The 22,057-nt window shown below is 38.6% G+C and overlaps 1 protein-coding gene across 1 annotated transcript in view; it reads right to left on the bottom strand.

The window, feature by feature from the left end:
* Positions 1 to 22,057, bottom strand: part of DARS1 (aspartyl-tRNA synthetase 1) — a 36,240-nt gene that overhangs the window by 6,186 nt on the left and 7,997 nt on the right. The window contains exons 4-10 of the mRNA XM_051810287.1: positions 20,362 to 20,464; positions 12,504 to 12,606; positions 11,072 to 11,152; positions 10,580 to 10,639; positions 3,385 to 3,496; positions 1,340 to 1,474; positions 85 to 232 (exon numbers count right to left, since the gene is read on the bottom strand). Of these exons, the coding sequence (XP_051666247.1) occupies positions 85 to 232; positions 1,340 to 1,474; positions 3,385 to 3,496; positions 10,580 to 10,639; positions 11,072 to 11,152; positions 12,504 to 12,606; positions 20,362 to 20,464 (742 nt within the window). The remainder of the gene's footprint in view (positions 1 to 84; positions 233 to 1,339; positions 1,475 to 3,384; positions 3,497 to 10,579; positions 10,640 to 11,071; positions 11,153 to 12,503; positions 12,607 to 20,361; positions 20,465 to 22,057) is intronic.

A 22,057-nucleotide genomic window follows, 5' to 3' on the forward strand; every position in this document is an offset into this window, starting at 1 on the left:
AAATGCTCACCCACTTCATACCACAGTGCAAGAGCTGTCAAACAAAGAAAGCTGCTCGTTAAAAGAAGGAAATGCTCTTCTTACCTTTCCTGAAGCCCCTTGAATATCTGCACCAAGGTATCTGCAATCTCATCTACCACTTCATGATAGTGATAGTTAAAAGCCATTTCAATATCCAGGCCAACAAACTCAGTCAGGTGTCTGTGAGTATTGGAGTCCTCAGCTCGAAATACTGTAAAATTAAACGACAGAAGTTCTAACTGACCTGAAATGATCATTCCATTTGGAAAAATAACCCTGACAATCACATCAGCATTAGAGACATGTTGTCCTTAGACACGAAAACTCCCATTGAAAAACAGAAGGAAAAGCAGCAGCCTCAGAGCATCATTTGAAACAGTGACAGCATCCCTGTAGCTGTGGTGCTCCAAGGATACAAGGCAGACAGGTCCCGTGGAGAGGCAGGATCTCTCCTTAGACCCACAGAAACAAGTGCAAAAAATAGACACACTTTCAGGCAGGCAACATTATCAGATTTGAAAACTGCCCTTTTCAGAGGAAGTGGACTTGTACACGTGTGTGTCTTCTGGGATGGTTTTTTTTTTTTCAGATATGAGTGACATAAACATGTCTTCCTATAAACCATGACTCATTTGTTAGTAATTAACAAGAAATTTAAGATCTTCTGGATTTCTTGGAATTTTTTTTTATTCTATAAGCTGTTATTGACTTGTTTTTCAGCATTTACAGGTTATTTGAGGTCTTAGAGTAAAAAATTTGTATTACCAATTAAAGAGTCCATGCTTTTGAGACAGAGAGAATGGGACTGAAATTATTAATTTTTCATTCTTTATCGACAGCCCAGTTAAAAGTAAGCATGTTCTGAATAATGTTGTTTGGTACCTGCACAAAAGCAAGGGATAAGTCTATGTTAATATGCAATCTCAAAGCTAGGTTGCCTATTTTAACTGGTTGGTACTGGGCAGTAAAGGGGCATGGTGAACAGGAAACTATGGCTGTAGTTATGGTGTTTTCCACGTTTCATTAACTTCATCACATTACCCATTTCCAATGCAACTCTATTTTTCCTCCTCACACCACAGCAGACACTGGAGAAGAGTATTCCACCCTTATTTCACCATTTTAGTTTTGTTCCAGTAACTTCTCTGTCAACTTTACTCTCATTAGTGCCTCAACAGCAATTTGTGCTTGGTAAGTGAAACTGTGTTAAGTGAAACCATTCAGAGCTCTCAGTGTGCCTGTTGTCTCATTAGTGCTGCAGCTGCTAAAAGCCATCAGGGCCCACTTCACACGGGTGTTAAAGCAAAGCTTTTCTTACCTGGCCCCACGCAAAAAACCTTGTCAAAGTCAGCACATATACACATCTGCTTGTACAGCTGTGGGGACTGAGCCAGGTAGGCACTGGTTTTGAAGTAGGACACAGTAAACACATTGGCTCCTCCTTCACTGGCAGCTGAAAAGCAAATGCTTTTATAAGTAATAATTAAAATAAAACAGTAAAAAATACATCAGAGAGAGAACGACAGATAACTGGGCTAACATCTAGAGATCAGAAAGAGATTTTTCTTCAAAGCATATTAGAGGAAAAAGATATATTTGCATGCATTCATGCCAAGGGAAATTTTGCAGCTTAGGACTGTCACACCTTGTCTTACAAACCTGCAAATTTAGTTGGGGTAGTTTAAAATGTTACTGTTCCCAGCTGCCCTTCACCTTGGAGTGTGTGTACCACCCCACCTACCTGCAGCCCAACACTCTGTGGCCACCAAGCTCTGTGGGTGACCCAGCCTGCCAGGGGGGACTGCAGAGCCTGAGCTCAAACTGCATATCCTGTTTTGCCAGGGCCATCCTCTCTAACTGAAGGCATCGATACCTCTCACAGCTAAACCCAAGTTCACCAGGGGCCACATGCCAAAGGTACAAAGCTTTTCTCAGTTTGAGGCAGTTTTCATAGACAGTCAGTTACCTTGAGAGCACAGGAACCAAGGACACGTCATTTGTGTCCCTCCTGCAAACTGCCTGCCAGAACTGCCACCTGCCACTCCCCAGGGTGGGACAGGAGAGGTGCACTGGCCTAACTTGCTAACAAAACCTGCCACAGCAAAAGATTAGTTAATCAACTTTGAAAGGTCTGATGCTAATCTGACTCTAGGTAAAGTACTTATTATTATTACTGACCATTCCAGTGAGATTAATGTTTCTTTTCTTTCATCACTACTCCCACTGATGCAGTTACAGTGAATATTTACAGTTATTTTTCAACTGAGGTAACTTTTAAAACCTCAGATCTTAGGACAGCCACGATGTTTAAATTTGAAGTTCAGTGAGGATTGTATTGACTTGGTTAATGTCACAAACTCCGGCCTCATTCAAACAATAGGATGCTTGCTTGCCTGCTCTCAATGGTACACTGAGCAGTAAGAATAGCACACTTCCTCAAAGGTGCTACATAAATAAACTACTTGGGAGTCTTTTAGTACTTCAGACTGCCTTAACTGTCTCTGTAGGAAAAAACTTATCTAATCTTCAACATACTTTCCATGTTGAAAGAATAGCTGTTTACATAGATTTTGTTAAAAAGCTCATTTTTTTATCTCAACCAAGAGCTGCCTTCAAAAATATAAATACAGAAGTATAAAATTCAGGAAGAAAAATATATTTATTTAATCAATGTACATGCAATGAGAACACCACAAATATTTTGCCCTGATTTTCCATGCTATATATCTTCGTGGAATCAACAAAACCTCAAGGAACACCAATAAGCCAATCTGATTTTTGAAAACAATACAGCAAATCAACAACAGAACTGGAAGCAAAATATGCATTTCCAGACTTTAAGTTAGGCTGAAGCTGTTATGCCACATTTCCAAAAAGAAAAAAGTATCCCAGCACCTTCTATTTGGCCATGAGCTCATTGCTGAAGAAGTGACATATTGTATATATCATATATTATACCATCATACGTATATTGTAACTTCTTTATGACGGAATCTGCTTTTAATCTAAATTAGAGTGGGTTTTTGTTTTGTATACTGAGAATGGAACTGTCAGTGCCCAACAGTAAGAACACTGGAAGAACAATGCACATGATCAGACACCTCTATTTAGCAAATTAAAACTTAGTATGCACTGTGGAATACATAAATGAGGTATATGTAATACCTGTCTTGTCATTCTTTTAAAATCCAAAGTCAGGAGAAAAGGAAAGAACAACTCTGACACCAGCTACAAGTTTGCTATGTTGCATCTAAACTAGAAATGAAACTTCATGTTTTTAAAATAAAAACTTTTTGGCAGATAGGAACACTGAGCAAGTGTAAAACAAGCACACCTGGAGCTGCTGGATCACATATACAATACCTGAAATGATTTTGGGAGTCTGAATTTCCACAAATCCCTTGCGAATAAGAGTTTCTCGGAAAAGCTGACAAATACCAGACTGAAGGCAGAAGATTGCCTGACTAGTGGAGGTCTATAAGAAGAAGATAAAATAATGAATCCTAAGTTAGTTTTTCCTGACTCTATTACTTTTTCTGGGCAGTTGGAAGGATGAATCTCTTCCCTTAGGAATACTTGATTACCGTATCTGCCCAAAAAGCAAAATGTGCAAATCAGTAATTCTTTATTACACAAAAAGAAACAGCAGAGGAAACAAGAGAAATTATTCATTTCAATTTATGGCATATTCAGTTATAAAGGAGGCACTGTGGTCGATTCTGCATTTTAAAAAATAACTGATTTATGAGATGTGCTTCTGCAAATAAAGGTTTTATAGTAAGAAATTGAATAAAAGCACTAAACCCATTAAGAAGCTTTCAGCACAGTGAACTAGAACAGCTGCAGTAACATACAGAGCATGATAAAAGCAAAGCCATCAGTAACTTACAGAAGGTAGAAAGGTTTGTCTGTTAAAGGTTACAAACACAGCAGGCTACAAAATTCATGTGGAAACACAGCCACATGTTAACCAGGTACAACACTGCCTCAAAAACATCCCAAAAGCAAGGGCTAAACTCCCAGCATTTCAACAGTCCACAGAACATCTGTTCATATGAACTGCAATTCTGTCTTTTTTTACTCTTAAAAAGTGCATTTAGCTGAAAACAGAAGTCGATTAAGCTGAATTGATCATCACCTTTTTGTTTATGTAAATGACACAACTGAGCTACTTCTCTGGTTAGCACATACCTACACTAAATGTTCCTGTAACACTTGTGGCATGAAGAAGAACAAAACCACCCTAGTGAACACTGCAGAGACTGAGAGACGTCAGCACTGAGCCCATATCTGATTTTGGGCTTGCAGCATTTCAAACGTGACAGTGAGCAACCTAAAAGGGTACAAAGAGTCAAACAAATTCCTGCAAAGGACCCAGAGAGCGGCTCTTTACGCCAACCTGCGTCACAGCACTGTTTACTTCTCCTTTCTGAAAGGTACCCAGCTCTTCAGTTAGGGCAAGAAAAGGCTTGTGGGCTTTTTCACATGACTCCTACCAAACCACAAAACAAAAAACCCCCAACCAAAACAAATTATATAAGCACCCGAATTTAGACAGTCAGTCAGGAGAAACGCTGAAATAGAGCTCCATCCACCATCCCTGCAAGATGAAGACATCCCTTCACCGACACAGCCGAGGAGAAAGCTGCAGGAAGGCTGCAGACCTGCAGCAATTTGGGGCTGGCTGCCGTTTTAGCTGACCAACGAAATATCTCAGGGGTGCAAGTGGTTTAGACTAGTAAATAATAGCTGGCAGTTCTCACTGTCTGATAGCACAAACCACAGCCGCCACTCCAAGTGTTCAAAACGAAGGAAATGAGGTTTTGAGCAACAGTTACAAAAGTACCCTCAAAGTTTTTCACTTTTTTTACGTTGGTCTCCCAGAATCAGACACGTGCAAAGACTCTGCCTGAGTTCTGGGCAAAACTTGGTAGTGACACATCAAAGCACCAGGATCATTCAAAGGATTTTTTTTTTTTCTTAACCAGTTCCTACTTAAAAGGTGAAAGACATTTTCCAATTTAAAGTCATGTTTGGGTTTACCAATACAGTTTTTGATGAATCAGACACATTTCTGAAAATGCTAATAGATAAAATCTGTCACATTTATCTAAAGTGGGGTAGTTGACAATGCCTCCTCTACCCTTCTGATGAACCCAACCCCAGTTTCATGCCAGAGAGGTGAGCACGCAGTCCTGAGTCACACACTCCCAGGAAAAAGAAGAATGGTTGCTAAACCCAATCTGAAAGCAATTACTTGGTCTGACCTAAAACTGTGCACAGAAACACAGCCAGTCAATACCTAGCACAGTTCTGCACTAACAATGGTTTGTCAGGCAGTAACTCCTAGCTTTTGTGAGGATGCAGGGCAAAGATTCTGTCTTCCCAAGCCATCTATAATGATAAATTATGCTTAGAAACAGTATTTATGAAAGCAGCCAAATTCACAGAACTGGACACTGAAGCTTTTATTTAACTACAGACCAGGAACAAGCAGCAATTCTCTGTACCTCAAATTGGATCCGACAAGACCACTCTTCTTTCACCAAAGGTGGCTGAGTTTCAGTGTCCATTCATTCACAGACTGCCAACATGGATAACTGCTGGGAATTTGTGATACTGCAGTCTCCTTGTAAGGATTAAACAGCCCAACAAGACATCTGAAATAAGCTCCTAAAGAACTGCACCTGCCAATTTGCAGTGTAATTAAATCAATGACCTCAAAAGTTTCATGTGACACAACTTTCCGAAGATTTTAAAGATGGAGAAAAACTTTTCAGATGTAATTAAATTTTTTGCACTGGTATGGTGTTCAGGACAAAAAGCAAATTAATTCATCTGAAGAAAACAATTCAGTAACTGAGATGTTGGTATATGTATTACCCAGTTTGTACAATGGTGGGTAACACAGAACTTCCACACTTTGTACAATACAGCAAACTAAAGACAGAGACAGCTGCCAAAATTAATTGATTTTTACCTTTCCCTTAAAAAAGATCTTGCCATGGCACTCCTTTCCTGTAGTGTTTACTCCAATATGAACTCTCCCACATATATACTAACAAACTGTTTTACCTGAGACTATGACAAAGATAGTAAACATTCCTTCAAGAGTTAAGCAGAAAGAGAAACACACTTAGCACACCTAAATGTTGCTGCAGTTAACACTTAACTGCAACGTTATGTTTTAAAGTTCATTTTACAGGAAAACTCCTTATTTTTAAGGATCACCTTTGTTACACACAGCAGAAAAAGAACATTTAGCTAATAATGCTGAAATACAAGTTTCAATCACAATCTCACCCTAATTTCACCTGTGTGTTTATTATTCAGATGCTACAATGGAAGATATTAATAATAACAGAACTGAGCACTGTAAGCAAGATTATAAAAACCATTATTTCATCTGGCACAAGCTCTATTGACAGAACAACTGCAATGCACTAGACCAAATGTGTCTCAGTGGAATTGAGGGCAGTTCACACCTCAGGTGATTGTATCTCACAGAGCTGAGACTGACATGCAAAGTTGAACTTTTCTTTTTTACTCTCACCTCAGCTCTAGAATTTGTTCTGCTCTCTCCTCCTTTTTGCTTTTCTGCTTGCCTGCTGTAACTAGCTATCTTCCACCATAAACAGCCAATAAGTACATGGTTGGCTAAATAAAAAGGGAAAATAACGCAATCTATATTCTTTTAAGTAATATACATTATTTTAAATAATGTAAATAATTCTGCCATTCCTTTACTACATATAGGACAAATGAAGGTTTTGCTAGGAAACAGAATCTGTACTAAATAATATTTTTTAACCCCAAAGTGACTGAAGTTAATTTTTATTCAAATTACTTATCATCTAAGAAGAATCTATGAAGTTTGTTGTCTAAACAACTGGGACTGTGTATGTCTTCAGTACCCACAATAAAATAAACTGCACATCTGCTTGTTCATTACAGCTTGAATTCAGCCAGGGAAAGCACAGCTTTTGCAATGAGTAAATTGAATTCGACACAATGAAATCAAGCTTGAAGTAATCGAGTATTTTGAAAAAAGTGCATTAAGATCAGTGTACAGTTGGATTATCACATGACACAGTTTGACATCCATAAAGTACTAAAGATACAGTTTAATGTTTATGCTCTACCCTGAGCAGCATAAACAAGATAGTACTGACCCTGAAAAGGCTACAATTTGGTCTCAATGAGCTGTGCATTAGCAGACACAATTACAGCACCAGGACTGCAAAATGCATGTAATTCAAGCCAAATTTGGACAGATACTGCTGAGATAAAAGCCCTGCTGAACATCAAAAATAAGCCAGAGCAAGGACATCAGTCAGGTCCATTGTAAAACTGGATGCACCTGAACTGATTTTTTTCTTCAGAGGAAGACAAACTCAGAAGCAAAACCTGAAAATCAGTGTTTCACTGGTCTTTTCTTCACTGCGTTTCATCTGTCACAGAACTTCATGAAATATGACTGAAGTAGGTGTTTTTATAGACATGGGAAGTCTCCACACCACAGAACACTGCAGTTAAACTTAAGAACAGCAGAAAAGCAAAGATTTAAAACACAGTCAGCGCTCCACTTTGCCTTCTTTAACTGTTCCAGTAAGTGAAGGGTAAATCAAACATCTCTAGAATCAAGTGGTTTGACTTTCATTCAGCCCCCATGAAAAATCGATACTTAGGTCAGCAGTGGTTTCCTCACAGTCACCTGTGGTTATGTGTAAGAAAATCTGGTCTGTGCAAGGACTTTTCCTTCTTCTTACCAGCTCTCCTTTCTCCACACCCCTGACTTTTTACTCCAAGTGTGTGATCTGTATTTTATGAGTTAACCCAGCAGGAACAGGTTCATTCTTCCTTAGTCATCCTTCCTTGGAAATGATTTTTAAAACCCCTCTGCACTAAATAATCACAATTTTCTCTACATACATCAGAATAACAACTACAGCAATAGTTTGGGATCTTGGCATTTAAGTACTTCCCATCCCTAACCTAAAAAAAAAATGCCTATCAGACACTTCTGAGAGATCTCTGTAAGCAACCAAAATGCAAGATTGTTAATAGCTCAGTGCAATTTTCACATGTACACAAGTATGGAAGTCTTGTAGTTTTTGTAGAATACTTCGCATATTACAGCTCCACTAATGTAATTTCCTTATTATTAATTTTACACTCCTTCCTCTGCATCATAATCAAGCTCTCCTCCATATATCATTATAGCTGGATGGAGTGATGCTAGTTTTGGAAATCCAGTCTTTTTTATTCATGCAGTAACTGAGTTTCACAGCTCCATGTTATCATGATTTGGCCCTATCCAATGAATTCCTTGGTTAATCACTACTTAAAATTAGTTAAATGACTTAACTACTTTAAATACTGCAGTGAAATGGACAAAAATAATTTTAGTTTCATACTAAGGACTTTTTTAATCCAAGCCCAGCCAAGATCTATGCATTTAGCTTGTTAAATCTTTCTCCAAAAAACAGTATCTCTGTTTTTGATGTTCAGTGACCCCCTTCTTCCTTAGAAAACTGGGGCACTGAGGAGAACTAGATGATATCTGTGGTTGGACGTCCTCCTTCCTCCCACACTCATAGGAACAGATCAGCACAGCACCTCTATTAGATCTGTTCTGTTAACACCTCTTCCCTGTTGCCCATGATCTGGTTTTCCTAGAAGGAAGAGCTATGGCAGAGCAGTGGCCAGCAATGGTTTCAGTTAACACACCATATTTTCCTCTCCTCCTCAGCACATGCCTACTTGAGCAGTGCACTGGAAACACCAGGGGCTCTTTGAGGTCCCACTTGTACTCCAGTAGCTCCAGTCAATGGAACCAAATCACTGAAAATCAATGACTGCTTTTTGGGTTTCTTCTCCAGTTATTTCGAAGGACAAACTGCCTTTGTACCCCCACTCTTGTGATTCCACTGCACACAGTGCTTAGGATGTGAACATACATATAAGCACATGTTCCCACTGGGATGTCCCCTTTCTCCATTAAATACCTTTCCTGTTTACTCAGCAGTCCCTTTAAAAAACACAGATCAAAGTAACACAGAATTATTTAGAATCTTCTTTTGCAGAAGCAAAGCTCCTGCAGTACAAACAAGGCAAACTAATGAGTAGGCAGATGCCCTCAACTGCATTCCAGCCAAGGATACCTCCATGCCATTTTTCAGCCAGTATTTTTAACCTTTATTTCCCTTTGTATTACTTCTCTGTTCTCTTTGGGGCTCATGGCTCTTTCCAGTTTATTATTTTCATTAATTTAATGGATTTTCTTAAGTTTCTCTGGAGTGCTGTTGATTATTTTTATTCATCACCAGAAGTTCAAGCAAAGCTTGCACTTGCAGCATCCCAGAGCTCTCCTTTCAATTTAGTACACTGCCTTACCACTACTGCAAGCTGATGATCCTTCAAATAAATGATTTTCACTTTCAATCATTAGAACAGAATTCTGAAAGGCTTAATTTAAGACTGATGAAGAGACCAATATGAGGAGATACTGAGTAACCTGAAAAGTAATGGCAAATTGAAGCTACTCAGCATTATACATAAGCTCAAGTGAAAAGCAATTAACTTTGGTCCAAGTAAAACAATTTGCACAAGTAGTTTTTGTTGTTGAAATAAGGAGATCAGATGCTGAAATGCTCTAAGTATCTCAGTGCCAGAAGTTTTCCAAATTTCCCCATAAGTGACTTTTGTGTTTCATTTCCCAGCCCATAGACTGATTTACTGAGAAATTGCCATTATCAGAACTGTGTACACCAAAAAATGAGCTAAGCACAGTCTTCATTCAATGAAAAGTTCATTAAAATTTTACTGTGGAGAGTCAAAGGTGGGAAAAGGCTAGGGTGCCTCCTGTCAGTAAGAATGGTTAGTTACTTACACATTTAGTGTTAACTGCTGTTTTATCAAAAAAGAATCAAAATTCTGTAAGTAATTTAGTAGATGTTCTTTTGAAGCTGATCAAAAAGAGTAAATATTTGGGAGCTCTATGAATTCAGAGAAGGTTGTGCCTCTATGACCTGGATGAAGAAAGGTGTTTCAAAAAAATAAAAGGAAAATACATGAATGTGGAAGAAACAAAGAGCATGAGATTGGTATTGTGGCCTGGTACAATTTCACTGCCAGGACATGCATTACAGCACCTCTATAGCACTTAAACTTCCATCTTATACCTCAAAAGTGAGCTCTTCACAGGTTTTGGGTATCAAAGACTACATCCAAGAAAATATGCTGTATCTAAACTGTCCCTTTTCGGTCACCTTTGACTTTTGTAAATAAAAGCCCTGTCGTACATGGCCACATGTCAAATACTAAATGTTCTCCTTCAAACTCCTAATACCTGTTCTTTAATTAATGTCAGTAGAGGTGAACATTTAGGATTCAAAAACCCTGTGTTTTCACAACACCACTCACAAAAACATCTTGTTTATTTTTTTTCTGGCCAACAAAACACTTCCATCAAATCCATGAGTTTTCTCGCTTCATGGATTAGAAATGTGAAGAATAAACACTTGCAGGCAAGCAAGCAGCACAGTATGTTCCTTACCCTCAGATCAATGATTCTGTTGTCCAGTCTTGTATCTTGGTTTACAGTAGCTCTTCCATCCTAAACAGTTGTGCAAAAACACATAGTGAATACACATCCAAAAAATAAACAATACTCCAACAAAACAAAATTAATGGAGAAAAATGAGCGTTACTTCTAAGTCCAGCAGAATTTCTAGATCATTCTAGAAAAAACATACAGCACTGGTAGCATAGCAAAGGTAAAGGTGTAACTTCTCCCAGAGGTCACAGAGGAACCCAACTATGAGGACCCAGCAGAAACACATGCAAGAGTGGAAACCCTCTGGTTTTGACCTTCTGCTGCAGTTCTCCATCAGAGCTATAGAGATGTTGGACAGAGCTTTGGATAACATAAAAGAAGTAAAATACAAGCCCAACAAACCCCCAAAATCACCACATTAAGGAAGCTGCTTTCATGCTTTTGATCAGCTACAAAGACAATAAAAGGCATTTGAGGATGCCAAGGTTTCACCTCCTCTCCTTCCACCTCTGGCCGCACAGCATCGTCCAGCTGCAGGGGCAGGCGGGGCTCAGCCGAGCTGATCACATAGAGCTGAAAGCGAGAGAGCACAGGAATAGCTGAGGCTCTGCTCCACAGAAAGAGCTGAGGCTCTGCTCCACAGAAAGAGCTGAGGCTCTGCTCCACAGAAAGAGCTCAGGCTCTGCTCCACAGAAAGAGCTGAGGCTCTGCTCCACAGAAAGAGCTGAGGCTCTGCTCCATGGGAGCTGGCACTGACACAGGGCTATTTCTGGCACAGACCTGAAACACTGTTTGCATAGGCTGTGATTTTATTCAAGTACTGGAGATACACGGGTGCGTTCTCATGACAATACTGGAAATGCTTAGTTCTTGCTTTCCTTTTCAAAGATTAAAAATATCCTTTTTTCTTCTGAGAAGCACCAAGTTTAGCAAGCACATACTGCCTGAGGGGCAAGGCTCTTGGCATCAATGCCAGCTAGACTTCACCGAGTTTTAGGTTCTGATTCCAGCAGAATCATCCTGTTCTTCTTGTTGTTAATGTATTATTTACTTATCATCTGATTAGATCTGAAAGAGCTATTTCAGGTCGAAAAATTTATGAGACACCTAAAATACAATCAGAGAATGAAAAACAGCTTGCCCTGCCTTACAGCCTAGTTACAAGAGTAGTGAATTCGATGTTCTTTAAGAAAAATCAAGCGTATGACAACCTGCACACATATTAAAACATATTTCTTCACTATCTGCAGGTTTTCCCCAATGCTAAAATTTACCTTACTGTTATAATAGCCATTGTACTCTAGCCCTGAGGCCACTGTGTTTCAGCTGTATTGCAGGCAGAGTTTGCTTAAAAACCTTTAGAAGGAAAGGATATTACATAAAGGTTTAAATATGCTTTCTATTTAAACAAATTATAAAGTTGCACTTCCTCCACCCCTACAGCACGAGCTCCAGGAATTTTAGATTTCAAAAGCTCCCATACTGTTAAGCCAGTGAGAGTTTATTTCTGCCCTGAGTTCTGTATTTCACTCCATTGTATTGAGGGGAAGATTGTAACTCTGATAAAGAAGAAACTGCTGACTTGCACTTAAAAAGAAGCAGACTTTAGTCCAGTATCTGCTTCAGTTAAGAATCAGAAATAAGAATTACAAGCTTTTGTACCCAAATTGTTCTAGGGAGATACTTTATTTTACTTGATACTGCAATTCGAATGGCACATAAAAATAGGAAAATATAAAACCCAAAAAACTTAAACCCAGAAATGTTTAGTGTTTACATAAGACACACTGAAATTTGCACTTTAAAGGAGTTTATTTCTCTGGCATGGGATTCCTTACTGACAAAGTTAATATATGCAGAGAGTCAATCTCAACAGATCATTTATCAAACAATTAACCAGTGCTCCATTTGCTCAAACATTTACCCTTTGAACATGAAGCTCAACATCTTGCTGAGTACAACCTCCGACTTTCTGAAATGCTTTCCTCACAACACCTTCCACATCCACAATGCTCTCCTTGGTGATGCTGCCAATAAAGAGAGGACAGAAGGGTTACTGAATTCCATGGCACTGCAGCAGCCTCAGCACTGGGCACCAGCACATTCAGGTACTGCATGGACTGCTGAAAACAGAGTTAAGGACCTTGGTGAAGTTACTTTTATACATATAATAAGCAAGTAAAGAAGGACTTTGCTAAAATACACCCAGTCACAATGAATTCAAGCTGGGATGGAGGACTTGTGAGGGAAAGAATGATGATTAAGCTCAGTGCTGTCCCGTTCTTTGTGTGTGAATACACAAACTGACAGTCACAGCTCTTTTTCTAGGCCACGGACACTCTTGCATGTGTCAGCTGATGCAATTATCTGAAAGATGTGCCTTCCTCAGCTAAACAACAAACTGAAGGGAAGTCCTAGAACTGGAGGGGAAAATCAAAACTGCTCCAGATTGTTTAAACTACAGAGTTGTTACTGAGAGCTGCAAGATGCTTCTAAGTCATTTTTTGGCGACAGGGGACATCCTAATTGCTCTCCACTACCAGTCCCTAATAGTACATTAAAACACCAGAAAGTCTTCCAAAGATATGACATAAAGCATGTCTGCTATAAGCAAACAGTAACAAAAGCCTCAAGAGTCAGAGGTGAGAAAAAAAATTTGTATGAGGTTTTTATTTACATATTTAAGGCACTGGAATTTAAACCAGTAATTTTCTACAGATACTCTCACCCTCACTGGAAATATATTTTCACTCTGTCTCTTTGCTAACAGGCTTACAAAAGGCCAAATATCAGAAAATATTTCTTCCCTTTTTACAAAAAAATGTTACAACTCATCTTTCACTCCTCGGGCCTCCTTGAGGAGGCTGAAAAGCACTTCATGAACATCACTTGAGCACCCACATCCTCAGCCAGCAGGGAAGTGTCAGGCCCACAATTTAACCCCAAATAATAAGAGGTGAGCAAGGATGTCACTGGACAAGCTGGTCACTGCTGGTCTCAGCAAAGCAAAGAGCCATTAACAATCCTCACAAGGCTGGTGCTTCTTTTACTTTGAGTAAAGATGATAAAAGTCTTGAAAAATCTGATGACATTGAAGTAACAGTAGAAAATTCAAGCATCAAAAGTCTCAAAACCAAACGGTGGCACCGTAAGTAAACTCTGAATAACTTTAAAAAAAAAGCCAAATTTGAGCATTTTAACTGATTACACTGTTTCTTTGATGGTCATACTTTCAGGGGATAGAACTCATTGGCAGCTGCTCTAAAAGTTATAGACCATGGTGATTCATATGCTTGCCTTTCTTAACCATTAGGTAACTCTACCTACTGCATAAAACTCGTGAGTAGTGTGTGCTTCTGGTACATTTACACTTTAAAACAGTTGCTCAAATCATGACTAAATTTGTCCAAAGCAGAGGTCGAGAGCTGGTTTTAAATCAGAACTCACTCAGTTATGGGTGAGCCTCCATTCATCTCTATCATTTTAGCAGAGGCAACAAATTCAAGAAAGGGTAACTGAAATGACACCAAGTGCTTGTAAGTACACTCTCTTACAAATGACTGTTTAAAACTCCTTAAAAAGACAGTGGAACCAATACAGTGCTTTGGATGCAAGAGAATGTGATGATAAGAAATGCACAGAGAATAAATGATGCTGAAACTGTCACAAGTGTAACTATAAATCCCCCCTGCTTTTCAAATACATGAATGTTTAAAAGAAAGTTTTACTCTCTTGTGAACTATTTTCCCCAGACAGTTCTCTTCTGTCTATTTTTCCCCCGCTTCGTTTTCCATGTCAACACTTTGGCAAATGTCCAGAAAACACCACTAATGACATGAAGAGCAGTGTCTTCACCAAAAATGTAAGTTTCTAATCTGCTGAATAAAAGCCCTCCCACTAATAAGTGCAAATAATGTTTTAGACTTACTGAAGGAAATTCTTTGCGTTGCGGAAAAAAAACATAGTTAAATAGAAAAGTGTTGTATGATGGATTCCCAATCAGATTACTGATCCCATGGCTGAGAACTGCTGTGAGTGGAGTCCTTACAGAGCTTTGATCAGAACATGCAAGGAATTCAAGACATCCAAAATGGTATCAGCTTAAAAGCACAGGAAGACACTGACTTTTACATCACTTTTACACGTTGTAACTGCAATATTGCTTTGCAAACTTGCATAACAGAACTTATCTGAATGTATGATAAAATGAGCTTTGTGTCTCTAAATTGGAGTGGCAAATAAAATGTGTTTCTTCATCTGGACCATACTTTAAAACTGTAGCATTCCTCAGGAGTTACATTTGCCATAATTTTAATTGCTAAATTAAACTATGTAAATCCCTGTATCCAAATATGCTTGGACACAAAAGCACTATGAAGGTTTCTGCTGCATATGACCATCTTTGTACTCACAAACATTCAACATCTCCTCTAACTTTCATCTGATAAATAAAAAATATGCTTTTTCTCCTTAAAACTACAGATTTAATCAGGAATGGAAATAAAAGCTGTTGTTTTGAGTTCTGTTTGAACTCAGCAAGATCTAGAGCTGCAAAAATCAGAAGTCCCTAACAAAGTGCATCAAACACAAACTACAGAAACCCAGAAGGTGCTGCTTTGATCCCAACAGGTAATTCCAATAATGTTACTGAAATGGTAATTTCAGGTCAAGTTACAACAAAAACCAAGAAGTTTTAAGGAAATGCCAGTAAATTTGTTTTCCACAGCAGCAGGACCAAGTCATCTGGGTGATTTTTGATAAAATTCCCCTGGGGAACAAAAAAACCCCCAAACACACCAAAAAAAGTGAACAAGTAGCAGAAAAGCATGACAAAGTTACCACCATTCCCAAAGAAGACAACAATATTTATACCTGTAATTAATATTAGCAAGGACTAGAAACTCAATTAGTTTAATAATAAATAAATAAATAAATAAATAAATAAATAAGATGACATCTTTACATTGTTTAATATTTAAAGAAGCTACTTGAGTAAGAGATTTATGAAGTCCAATGCTAAAAAATTTCTCTGTATAGTAAACTACTTTACATGTAATGGTCCAAAAAATCAAGACTATAATTAGTAAAGTGTCCACTAGATGCCTTTTTATGTCCCTCTTAATTATGTGCATGTCTATTAGCCAAGACTTTCTCTTTCAACCACAGGATTGCATCCTTGCAGCCTGTATGGCAACATCTTTCACCAACAGCTTTGTGTTGCAAGCTGAACCCTGTGCTGAGGTGAAGAATAATAAACATTTTCTTGATCAAAAGTCTGAAGAATAGGAAAAAACTTGGTTATTTATAGATTTTAAGTAGAAAATATTTTAATTCATCTGTAGCATCTATACTTACTCAGGCATTTTCTTGTTTTTACATCTGTAAGCACTCTGCATTAATTACTATATTAATCCATTATTAAATCTAAAAGTATTAAATAATTGTCATAAAATACAATAATCAATGATACTTTATGTGACTGTCAATGAAAGCTGAAGGCAATGGAGTTTACTTTTAAAAAATGAGTTGAGAGTATAAACATTTTGTACTCAATGAGAGCAACTGTGATCCTGCCTGCACAGACAGAGCAAGTATCAATGAAGTCCCCTGAAAAATGACATTGTACTCCTGAAGGTCAGGGAAACACCTTATTCTCTTCATTCTAAAAATATAATAATCTGTTTCTTATACCAACATTCTAACAACTGGTTGAACCCCACTACCTTCTGGGAAAAAAGAAGCCTGTCTGCTTTTAGAGATTTTAAGTAACAAAATCCACCATGCATTTTTAATAACTTCTACTGAAGAAACTCCACTTTATTTCCCTTCTGCATTCCCCCAACTTCATCCTCTGTTCACTGCAACCTGTCACACCTTTGTATCTGTGACTTAAGAACCCTCCATTGGCAGAAAATCTTCTTGTATAGGTACCATCAGACTGGGATTTAAAGCACTAATTTCCCTAGGATTGAATAGTTTTCCTTAGTCTCACAGAAAGGCAGATTTGCCTGAGTGTAGATCATTTTATCTTGCAACTTCACCATCAACCTTTTCCAATTTGAAATACATTCAGACACAAAGACAACAAAAGTGGACTAAATATTCCAGAAATGGTCTAATGACTGGCACATATTACATTAATGGCATTTTATTTCTCTTTTTCAAAACTCCAGAGATCTCCCAGCACAGCAAATAAGAACTGCATTGGCTGCTGTCAGGTCAGTTATCCATCACCATCTCACATTTCTCTCTGTACTCTGCTACATATAAATCCTGATCAGACACCAAATCTGATGTAATGATCACAAAGGTACAAATTCCCACTGAAGAGCATCAAAGTGATTATTCTAAATGAGCCCTGGTTACTCTACACTCCTGAGCATCTACTTTACCAGTCCAATTTCTGTGTCACCAGCAAACTTAACAACTGCAATTTGACATCTTCTTCCAAACCACTGACATAAAAATTGAACAGAAACGCATAAAGAAAACATTCTGCAGTATCCAGCAGTTTTCCTGGTTTTACTAAATCATCTAGCTAAAAACTCATGTCTATTTTTCTACACTGTGCATTGTTTTCACAGAGGTTTACCCTTTCTTTCCCCCCTTCCATTTTTATTCTCTTTCCTGCATTTTTATTCTCTCCTATAAAGAGCCATCAAATTATTTCCTCTGCAAGGACACATTTGGGCAGCTAAATTAGAATCTGTTAACCACCTCTGCCAACTGCTCTATCATCTCACGTGGCTCTGGCAGTGGGGTGGCAGGAAAGACTCGATGCTGATATAGAAAAAGAGAAAGAAAACCAAAACCAACCACACCCCACACTTGCTGGAAAAAGCAGGTTGATAAATTACTAATTGCTCCACTTGGCACCTCTGCTGCCTGAAGGAGACAATGAACTCTTTCCCTTACACAGCATCCTGTGCAGGACCAGGTTGGATTGGTTTTTCTGAGCAAAGACATAAGAACTATTCCACAGCTGCCAATCCAGGATCTCCAGTGGCTCTGTGCTGTTGGCCACGAACATTTTGAAAGTTCAACTAGAAACTTTCCACAGTTAAACTCCCAAAAATGTCTGTAAAATCTGAGCTAAACGAGTGTTAAGTACCTTTCACTAAAAAGAACTTATATTCTTATGATAATGGAGATAATTAGTACATGAATGTTGCTGACCACAGGAGGTTATGAAAGTTCTTGGTTTCCATGTGCCAATATCTAAAAGAGGAACTGGTTTGTTTATCATTTATGAAAATTTGTACAAGAAATTTTAATTATTTAATGAACTCTCATTAAAAACACAAGATCCAGAATTTCACAAATTATTTTAAAGGAAGTTGTGAACACAATCAAAATATGAGAAAGTAGCACATGAAAAATATAAATTATGTACTACCAGTGAAAAAGTTGAAAAATGTATTGAAATTTAAGGTATTTAAGTGATGTTTTCATCAATAAACGTGTATTTGCTCACTTAATGCGCAGGAAATGAGATGATGAAAAGAGACACTGAGAAGGGCAGGGAAACAGGACTGCTATTTTTAGACATCTAAGACATGCCTCATCTGTTAAAAATAATGGCAGCATTCCAGAGCAGGTGAAACCCGGCTGGGAAGTGACTGAGGCCAGGCACGTACTGGGCTCTGCCTCAGGGGCTGTGACACAGAGACCCCACATGCCCTCAGGAGCCAGGGAACAGCAGCAGCCTCTGAAGGGATAAGAAGCAGTTGCAGTGGCAACATCAGACAGAGTTGTGGGAGATCTGGAAAAAGTGAGAGCATGGCAGGATATGAATAAAATAGGTCTGTGGGTGGGAGGGATTCATGAGAAGATGGCTGCACTGATGGTGTTAACAAAACCAAACCCCCAAAGAGAACCCAGAGGGTTGTGACAGGGAAAGTTACACCACTCAAAGAACATGATGATGAGCATGCAAGCATTTCAGAACCACAAATAACGTGCAAAACATGAATGCTGTAAATTAAGAGAGGCTGAAGTACCAGGATTTAACCAGCAAATGCTGTCACAGAAGGGAGCAGAATGAAAAGTCAAAGCACAGCTTACAAACATCACGAGTCTGGCTACCCAAAGGAATTCAGGTCTGTCCTGTCCGGAAAAGTGGAGAGATTACAGGAGTTGGGAAGAACTAAGGATGAGGTTCTGTCTGATTCAACAGCTCTCTGCTGCCATGAGAGAAAGGAGCTTTGCCCATGACTCTTTCAGATACCCTAATCCACCATTTACCATTCCTTGTTAGCTCTGGATCTCCATGACCCAGTGTAAATCATTAACCTGGCAGAAAACTAACCAAGTGAAAAAAGAGCAGTGAATCACAAAAAACATCATGGAAGGTTTATAAGTGTCAGTCAGCATATGGAAGAAAAGAGTAAGGATCAACTTCCTTCTCATGAGCTCCTAACCACTGAGCTCTGCCACTCATGAAATATAAGAAATTCTGCTGTGGAGCAAAGAGTCATGAAGAAAACTGAAAAACAGATATTGGAGAGAACTGGAGAATAGGAGATCACAACTCTAAGGGTTGTTCCACTGCTCTGCAGCACAAGTTTGCCAAGAGAGTACAGGCAGACTATTGGTAGGTTAGAGGGAGATGAATTAGGGAACAAGTAAATTATACACTTAATTCTTTTCAAGCATCCTAAGTGGTGGAGAGAATAAACCATTTCATGAAGAAACTGGACACTTCACTTTGGCTCACAAACACCTGTAAACAGCATGTTTCACACTGGCACTGCCAGCACTAAGCACGGCCAACCAACAAACACTGCTGGGTCTGTTTTCCCGTTGCCTTGAACCCCCTCAGCAGAAGCATTATCCCAACCTTCTGAGCTTGGCTTCTGGAAGTCCATACTATAACAAATCCTTCCTCTCCTGACATATTGAAGGTTGAAGGCTGTAGCACTTTTGCAGTTAATTAGTGGGGGCTCCCTTCCCAGGCATGAGAGTAGTGCCAAGAGCTACACAGAAGCAACTCAAGTGCCACATGTTAAACATTATTGCACCAAACTGAGCCACATTTCTATTCGTGAACAAGTAGATACACATGATTAAAAGTTCTGCTATAAAACACATCTATCATGCAAGCATGTTTATTACTGGGCAACCTGAAAGCACACCCTTAGGCAAACAGAAAAATCATCTTTTATCTTCAGGAACAAAACGAACCAAATAACTGAATTCAAGTTGCTGCAACACTTTTAATTGGCAAGTCTATCAGTGCTCCTCCTCCAACTTTTGAAAAATTAACTTAAATCCCTCATTAAACATTCTAGTGCCAAAAATAAGGTGTAAATAAGATCAATGCAATGCACAGAAGCTACTTTTAATTTCTTCAACTCGGTAAGCCACTTGCAACACGGGACTCCTTCACACCAGTTCTAACTATAAAATGTATTTCTACACTGCACATCTTGTAGAAGAAAAACCCTGAACATGTGCAGACACACAGCAGCACCACACACAGAATGAAGTGTCCCACTAAGCTCAGCTTGCCAGACTTTTTGTTAGCCAGCTTGGAAATAAATGTAGGTTGTCTATGGCGAGAGAATGCTGCTTCAGCAGTTCAGAATGAATTTCAAGCCTGTTCTCTACTTTACCTTTTGTCAGTGTAATGTATTCAGGGCAATAGAGAGCTGACAATTTAAATAACTACATTTTAAAACAAACGAAGCATTGATGTTAATGTGTGAAAATGGTCCCGACCCCTGGGAGTCCTGGTTCCCACCATTGTTTACTCTGACAACAGGATATAATTGCTTACTTACTTGGCAGCAAACTTTACCATCTGCTTGCTCGCATGCTGTCCCACAGCCACGAGAGCCTGGATATTGAACTGCTGCTGACGCAGGACCAAGAAGCACTGCTTCCCTGAACACAAAGGGGAACAACACAGGTGTGTTAAGGACAACTTACTCCAGCTCTCTGGGAATGAGAAAAAACGCTTTGCTACTTAAAGATTAGGCTGAGCTTTAAAGAGTGTGCGTGTCTGTGGTTAGCTCATTGTCACCAGGCCCCCCCACCCCCAAAAAGCTCCATCACACTACTCAGCTGTGCATGTACACACACCCTCAGATAAATAATTCTGCCTTACATCTATAAACACGTGAGTGGACATCTTCTGAAAACAACAATAAGTCTTCCAAGATAAATAATATTTAGACAAAAGAAAAACAACAAATCGTAACTTTCAAAGAAACTATTTTTGTTCAACTGCAAGAAATAAATCACACTTTTCCTTGTTTCTTTGCTCACAACTACTTCAAGTCTAATTTATTTTTCAAGAAGTTTTTCCTCATCTTTTCAAATCGAAGCTGTAGAGTTGACTTTACAAAGCTGCTCTGAGAGAAACAGGCTTGATTTTGCACTGCAGGGACTAAACCAACAACAATACACCACACATTCAGAATGAAGGGGTACAAAAGGAGTATTGATTCTACTGAATGACAAGAACCTAAAAGACCCAATTAAAAATTCCTGTAAGAGCAATTTAATCATGAACATCTTAGGGAAAAAGAAGTTAATAGAAATTAATAACAATTTACAAAGAACATAATGCATTTTGTTGACTTTTAAAATGGGGATTTCCGAGTCATCAAAGCTCTTTCTAATCTGTTTAGCTGACAGTTACAACCATTTCATATTTCTTCTCACATCTCTAATAGTCATTTACTCCTTAGCTTAGATTAAAGGAAATATGGTGATTTTAAATACTTCTTCCTAGAGAGAGCCATTAACAACAAACATTTCATTGTTGTACCAGTATCTGATAAATGCACCAATATCCCTTTAACTTTATCCCTCTGACTCAGAACATTGTAACATTTCCATTGAAATGGTGAGAATAGGAAGAAGTCAAAAGCTTTGTTATACACAGCTACTTCCCAGTTATTGTTGACTTAGAGTCTAAAACAATAAATCAACATCCACATAACTGGAAAACTGACACTAAAAAGCCTGTTGCCGTTTTCATTTGTAATTATGCAACTGCCATTCCTGACACAGCTACAGAGAATTTAAACAGTAGCAGAAGAGAAACACAGAACACTTGACACATGCTAGTACAAAATATTATTAAATATTAACATTATAATGATTGGAAATAATTAATCTTGTCATATGACAAATAAAAATGCAACTAAATTAGTTACTAATTTTCAGAAAACAGAGCACAACTATTTCTGTACTCCAGAGGTGTTCAAACAAAAAATCCACAGCTGAAGTCAGCTACAGTGTCACTCAAGTAGCAAATATTTAAGGAGAAAATAGTGAAATAAGGGAGGAACCTGATACCACAGGATCATAGAATAGTTTGGGTGGAAGGGACCTTTAAAGGCCATCCAGTCCAACCCCCCTGCAAGGAGCAGGAACATCTTCAACTAGAGCAGCTTGCTCAGAGCCTCATCCAAAACTCTCTGGCAGTTGCCCTTAATCCCCAGCACTGGAAGCCTGATCAATATCTGC

Source organism: Manacus candei, unplaced genomic scaffold (genome assembly GCF_025592945.1).
Source record: "Manacus candei isolate 608988 ecotype Guabito, Panama unplaced genomic scaffold, ASM2559294v1 h1tg000077l, whole genome shotgun sequence".
NCBI classification, from domain to species: domain Eukaryota; kingdom Metazoa; phylum Chordata; class Aves; order Passeriformes; family Pipridae; genus Manacus; species Manacus candei.